Source organism: Oncorhynchus kisutch, unplaced genomic scaffold (genome assembly GCF_002021735.2).
Source record: "Oncorhynchus kisutch isolate 150728-3 unplaced genomic scaffold, Okis_V2 Okis06b-Okis10b_hom, whole genome shotgun sequence".
NCBI classification, from domain to species: domain Eukaryota; kingdom Metazoa; phylum Chordata; class Actinopteri; order Salmoniformes; family Salmonidae; genus Oncorhynchus; species Oncorhynchus kisutch.
This window is the reverse complement of record NW_022261983.1, coordinates 20025145-20032247: the sequence shown is the minus strand read 5'-3', so window position 1 is coordinate 20032247 and position 7103 is coordinate 20025145. Positions and strand designations below refer to the sequence as shown.

The following is a 7103-nucleotide window of genomic DNA, read 5'->3' as shown; positions in this document are numbered from 1 at the left end:
GCAGCAACACCTAGACTGACTGTAGAACCATGATGTACTTTACCTAGATCAGCCCTGTGTCTGCTTTTTGTCCAACATGCCTCTTGTGCGTTCTCTCCCTCTCTCTCCCCTCTCTCTCTCTCTCTCTCCTCTGTCTCCTGTCTCTCTCTCCCCTGTCTCTCTCTGTGTGTGATGTAGGTGTGGGACGTCCAGACCCTGCAGAAGGTGAACACAATCCGTGCCCATGACAACCCGGTGTGTACGCTGGTGTCCTCCCACAGCATGCTGTTCAGCGGATCCCTCAAGGCCATCAAGGTAGAGCCGGAGACCGTTTTTAAAAATAGAGGCCGAGAAGCTGCTTCCTTCAATTTCCACTTCCTGTAGTTGTTGACCAATCCAAACACTTCCTTAGCTGTTGACCAATCCAAAACACTTCCTGTACTGTTGACCATCCAAACCTTCCTGTAGCTGTTGACCAAACCAACCACTTCTGTAGCTGTTGACCATCCAAACACTTCCTGTAGCTGTTGACCAATCCAAACACTTCCTGTAGCTGTTGACCAATCCAACACTTCTGTAGCTGTTGACCAATCCAAACACTTCCTGTAGCTTTGACCAATCCAAACACTTCCTGTAGCTGTTGACCAATCCAAACACTTCCTGTAGCTGTTGACCAATCCAAACACTTCCTGTGGAGGAATTGTGAAATTTACTGTTAATTTCAGGTCCTGCTACGTCGTCTGTCGTGTCACACTATCGTGTGGCGTGACCCCAAACCATCACACCAACCACCATTCTGACCCAACCATCACCCACCACCACATGCGGACCCCAAACCGTCACACTACCACCGCCACCATGCTGACCCCAAACCGTCACACTACCACCGCCACCATGCTGACCCCAAACCATCACACTACCACCACCATGCTGACCCCAAACCGTCACACTACCACCACCACCATGCTGACCCCAAACCACACCAGCACCACCATGCTGACCCCAAACCATCACACTACCACCACCACCATGCTGACCCCAAACCATCACACCACCACCACCATGCTGACCCCAAACCATCACACCAGCACCACCATGCTGACCCCAAACCATCACACCAGCACCACCATGCTGACCCCAAACCATCACACCAGCACCACCATGCTGACCCCAAACCATCACACTACCACCACCATGCTGACCCCAAACCATCACACTACCACCACCATGCTGGACCCCAAACCATCACACTACCACCACCATGCTGGACCCCAAACCATCACACTACCACCACCATGCTGGACCCCAAACCATCACACTACCACCACCATGCTGGACCCCAAACCATCACACTACCACCCACCATGCTGACCCCAAACCATCACACTACCACCACCATGCTGACCCCAAACCATCACACTACCACCACCATGCTGGACCCCAAACCATCACACTACCACCACCATGCTGGACCCCAAACCATCACACTACCACCACCACCATGCTGGACCCCAAACCATCACACTACCACCACCATGCTGGACCCCCAACCATCACACTACCACCACCATGCTGGACCCCAAACCATCACACTACCACCACCATGCTGGACCCCAAACCATCACACCAGCACCACCATGCTGACCCCAAACCATCACACCAGCACCACCATGCTGACCCCAAACCATCACACTACCACCACCATGCTGACCCCAAACCATCACACTACCACCACCATGCTGGACCCCAAACCATCACACTACCACCACCATGCTGACCCCAAACCATCACACTACCACCACCATGCTGGACCCCAAACCATCACACTACCACCACCATGCTGGACCCCAAACCATCACACTACCACCACCATGCTGACCCCAAACCATCACACTACCACCACCATGCTGACCCCAAACCATCACACTACCACCACCATGCTGGACCCCAAACCATCACACTACCCACCACCATGCTGGACCCCAAACCATCACACTACCACCACCATGCTGGACCCCAAACCATCACACTACCACCACCATGCTGGACCCCAAACCATCACACTACCACCACCATGCTGGACCCCAAACCATCACACTACCACCACCATGCTGGACCCCAAACCATCACACTACCACCACCATGCTGACCCCAAACCATCACACTACCACCACCATGCTGACCCCAAACCATCACACTACCACCATCACACTACCACCACACTAACATCTTCTGATGTGGCTTTTCTACTGAGACGAGAGGACAGACAGAATCACTGAGTGAGTGAGTGAGTGTTAGAGCTCCTTGTCAGGGACCTGGGACAGACTGAGGGAGGAATGATCTCACTATTGAAAGCGATCTGTGTCTGTTAACTAATCTTTCGCCTTTATCGCTCCCTCCCTCCCCTCCTCCTCCCCTCTTGTCCCCCTCCCTTCCTCCCCCCTCCTCCTCCCCTCTTGTCGCCCTCCCTCCCCTCCCCTCCTCCCCTCATGTCTCCCTCCCTCCCTCTCCCCTCCTCCTCCCCTCTTGTCTCCCTCCCTCCCCTCCTCCTCCCCTCTTGTCTCCCTCCCTCCCCTCTCTCCCTCCCTCCCTCTCTCTCTTCTCTCCTCCTCCCCTTCTTGTCCCCCTCCCTTTCTCCCCCCTCCTCCTCTCCTCTTGTCTCCCTCCCCCCTCTCCCCTCCTCCTCCCCTCTTGTCTCCCTCCCCCTTCTTGTCCTCCCCCCTTTTCCCCTCCTCCTCTCCTCCTCTCCTCTTGTCCCCTCCCTCTCCCCTCCTCCTCCCCTCTTGTCTCCCTCCCTCCCTCCCTCCCTCTCATCCGCCTCCCCTTCTTGTCTCCCCCCTCTCCCCTCCTCCGCCTCCCCTCTTGTCTCCCTCCCCCTTCTGTGTCCTCCCCCCTTTCCCCTCCTCCTCTCCTCCTCCTCCTCTTGTCTCCCTCCCTCCCTCTCTCCCCTCTTGTCTCCCTCCCTCTCCCCTCTTGTCTCCCTCCTCTCTCTCCTCCTCCCCTTCTTGTCTCCCTCCCTCCCCCCTCTCCCCTCCTCCTCCCCTTCTTGTCTCCCTCCCTCCCTCCTCCCTCTCCTCTCCTCCTCCCCTTCTTGTCTCCCTCCCTCCTCCTCCCCTTCTTGTCTCCCTCCCCTCCTCCCTCTCCTCTCCTCCTCCCCTTCTTGTCTCCCTCCCTCTCCCTCTCCTCTCCTCCTCTCCTCTTGTCTCCCTCCCTCTCCCCCTCCTCCTCCCCTTCTTGTCTCCCTCCCTCCCCCCTCTCCCCTCCTCCTCCCCTTCTTGTCTCCCTCCCTCCCCCCCTCTCCCCTCCTCCCCCCCTCTTGTCTCCCTCCTTCCCCCCTCTCCCCCTCCTCCTCCCCTTCTTGTTTCCCTCCTTCCCCCCCTCTCCCCTCCTCCTCCCCTTCTTGACTCCCTCCTTCCCCCTCCCTCCTCCCCTCGACCTCCCCTATCTTGTCTCCCTCCCTCCCCCCTCTCCCCTCCTCCTCCCCTTCTTGTCTCCCTCCCCCCTCTCCCCCTCCTCCTCCCCTCTTGTCTCCCTCCCCCCTCTCCCCTCCTCCTCCCCTTCTGTCTCCCTCCCTCCCCTTCTCCCTCCTCCCTCTCCCCTCCTCCTCCCCTCTTGTCTCCCTCCCTCCCCCCTCTCCCCTCCTCCTCCCCTGCTTGTCTCCCCTCCCCTCCCCCTCTCCCCCTCCTCCTCCCCTTCTTGTCTCCCTCCCTCCCTCCTCCCTCTCCTCTCCTCTCTCCTCCCCTTCTTGTCTCCCTCCCTCCTCCTCCCCTTCTTGTCTCCCTCCCTCCTCCCTCTCCTCTCCTCCTCCCCTTCTTGTCTCTCCCTCCCTCCCTCCCCTCTCCCCTCCTCCTCTCCTCTTGTCTCCCTCCCTCTCCTCCCTCCTCCTCCCCTTCTTGTCTCCCTCCCTCCCCCCTCTCCCCTCCTCCTCCCCTTCTTGTCTCCCTCCCTCCCCCCTCTCCCCTCCTCCCCCCTCTTGTCTCCCTCTTCCCCCCCTCTCCCCTCCTCCTCCCCTTCTTGTTTCCCCTCCTTTCCCCCCTCTCCCCTCCTCCGCCCCTTCTTGACTCCCTCCTTCCCCCCCTCTCCCCTCTACCTCCCCTTCTTGTCTCCCTCCCTCCCCCCTCTCCCCTCCTCCTCCCCTTCTTGTCTCCCTCCCCCCTCTCCCCTCCTCCTCCCCTCTTGTCTCCCTCCCCCCTCTCCCCTCCTCCTCCCCTTCTTGTCTCCCTCCCTCCCTTCTCCCTCCTCCCTCTCCCCTCCTCCTCCCCTCTTGTCTCCCTCCCTCCCCCCTCTCCCCTCCTCCTCCCCTTCTTGTCTCCCTCCCTCCCCCCCTCTCCCCTCCTCCTCCCCTTCTTGTCTCCCTCCCTCCCTTCTCCCCTCCTCCCTCTCCCCCTCCTCCTCCCCTCTTGTCTCCCCTCCCTCCCCCCTCCTCCCCTCCTCCTCCCCTCTTGTCTCCCTCCCTCCCCCCTCTCCCCTCCTCCTCCCCTCTTGCCTCCCTCCCTCCCTCTCTCCTCCTCCCCTTCTTGTCTCCCTCCCCCCTCTCCCCTCCTCCTCCCCTCTTGTCTCCCTCCCTCCCTCTCTCCTCCTCCCCTTCTTGTCTCCCTCCCTCTCTCCTCCTCCCCTTCTTGTCTCCCTCCCTCCCCCCTCTCCCCCTCCTCCTCTCTTGTCTCCCTCCCTCCCCCCCCTCTCCCCTCCTCCTCCCCTCTTGTCTCCCCCCTCTCCCCTCCTCCTCCCCTCTTGTCTCCCTCCAGGTGTGGGACATAGTGGGGACAGAGTTGAAGCTGAAGAAGGAGTTAACAGGACTGAAACCACTGGGGTTCGTGCTCTGGTGGCCTCTCAGAACCACCTCTACAGTGGATCATACCAGACCATCAAGGTAGGAGGACAGGGAGTGTGTATCATCATAGTTACAGCATGGGGATGTGTGTTGTACTTGGCTCCGTTTTCTAAATATAGAAACACAGGAACTCGTTGTGACTGTTTCTCCCTCTGCTGCCTCACTGTTCTGGGTGGAGGGGGAGGGACCCAGGGGACTGGGGGAGAGACCAGGGGACTTGGGGGAGAGACCAGGGGACTGGGGGAGAGACCAGGGGGACTGGGGGAGAGACCAGGGGACTGGGGGAGAGACCAGGGGACTGGGGGAGAGACCAGGGGACTGGGGGAGAGACCAGGGGACTGGGGGAAGACCAGGGGACTGGGGGAGAGACCAGGGGACTGGGGGAGAGACCAGGGGACTGGGGGAGAGACCAGGGGAGAGACCAGGGGACTGGGGAGAGAGACCAGGGACTGGGGGATGGACCAGGGGACTGGGAGAGGGACCAGGGGACTGGGGGATGGACCAGGGGACTGGGAGAGGGACCAGGGGACTGGGGAGAGGGCGAGAGGGACCAGGGGACTGGGAGAGGGACCAGGGGACTGGGAGAGGGACCAGGGGACTGGGAGAGGGACCAGGGGACTGGGAGAGGGACCAGGGTGTGACTGTTCTCCTCTGCTGCCTCACTGTTCTGGGTGGAGGGAGAGACTCTAATGAAGACTCAGGGGACTGGGAGAGAGACAGAGGGGTGGAAACGAGAGAGAGGGAGACAGAGGAGAGGAAACGAGAGAGAGAGAGAGGGAGACAGAGGAGAGGAAACGAGAGGGAGACAGAGGAGAGGAAACGAGAGAGAGAGAGAGAGGGAGACAGAGGAGAGGAAACGAGAGAGAGAGAGAGGGAGACAGAGGAGAGGAAACGAGAGAGAGAGGGAGACAGAGGAGAGGAAACGAGAGAGAGAGAGAGAGGGAGACAGAGAGAGGAAACGAGAGAGAGAGAGAGAGGGAGACAGAGGAGAGAAACGGAGAGAGAGAGAGAGGGAGACAGAGGAGAGGAACGAGAGAGGGAGACAGAGGAGAGGAAACGAGAGAGAGAGAGAGAGAGAGGGAGACAGAGGAGAGGAAACGAGAGAGAGAGAGAGAGAGAGGGAGACAGAGGAGAGGAAACGAGAGAGAGAGAGGGAGACAGAGGAGAGGAAACGAGAGAGAGAGAGAGAGAGGGAGACAGAGGAGAGGAAACGAGAGAGAGAGAAGAGAGGGAGACAGAGGAGAGGAAACGAGAGAGAGAGAGAGAGAGGGAGACAGAGGAGAGGAAACGAGAGAGAGAGAGAGAGGAGAGGAAACGAGAGAGGGAGACAGAGGAGAGGAAACGAGAGAGAGAGAGAGAGGGAGACAGAGGAGAGGAAACGAGAGAGAGAGAGAGAAGGGAGACAGAGGAGAGGAAACGATAGAGAGAGAGAAGAGAGGGAGACAGAGGAGAGGAAACGAAGAGAGAGAGAGGGATACAGAGAGAGGAAACGAGAGAGGGAGACAGAGGAGAGGAAACGAGAGAGAGAGAGACAGAGGAGAGGAAACGAGAGAGAGAGAGAGGGAGACAGAGGAGAGGAAACGAGAGAGAGGGAGACAGAGGAGAGGAAACGAGAGAGAGAGAGAGAGAGAGGGAGACAGAGGAGAGGAAACGAGAGAGAGAGAGGGAGACACAGGAGAGGAAACGAGAGAGAGAGAGGGAGACAGAGGAGAGGAAACGAGAGAGAGAGAGGGAGACAGAGGAGAGGAAACGAGAGGGAGGGAGACAGAGGAGAGGAAACGAGAGGGAGGGAGACAGAGGAGAGGAAACGAGAGAGAGGGAGGGAGGGAGGGAGAGGAAACTTGAGAGGGAGACAGAGGAGAGGAAACGAGAGAGAGGGAGGGAGACAGAGGAGAGGAAACGAGAGAGAGGGGAGGGAGGGAGAGAAACGAGAGAGAGAGAGAGGAGACAGAGGAGAGGAAACGAGAAGAGGGAGACAGAGGAGAGGAAACGAGAGAGAAGGAGAGAGAGGGAGACAGAGGAGAGAAACGAGAGAGAGAGATGAGACACAGGAGAGAAACGAGAGAGAGAGAGGAGACAGAGGAGAGGAAACGAGAGAGAGAGGGGACAGAGGAGAGGAAACGAGAGGGAGGGAGACAGAGGAGAGGAAACGAGAGGGAGGGAGACAGAGAGAGGAAACGAGAGAGGAGGGAGGGAGGGAGAGGAAACTTGAGAGAGAGAGGGAGACAGAGGAGAGGAAACGAGAGAGAGGGAGGGAGACAGAGGAGAGGAAACGAGAGAGAGGGAGGGAGGG

General features: G+C 59.0%; 1 protein-coding gene across 1 annotated transcript in view; it reads left to right on the top strand.

Moving 5' to 3' along the window:
• Positions 1–7103, top strand: part of traf7 (TNF receptor-associated factor 7) — a gene marked incomplete in the record, with an annotated part of 37631 nt that overhangs the window by 23771 nt on the left and 6757 nt on the right. The window contains 3 exon segments of the mRNA XM_031814126.1: positions 178–294; positions 4725–4778; positions 4781–4849. Of these exon segments, the coding sequence (XP_031669986.1) occupies positions 178–294; positions 4725–4778; positions 4781–4849 (240 nt within the window).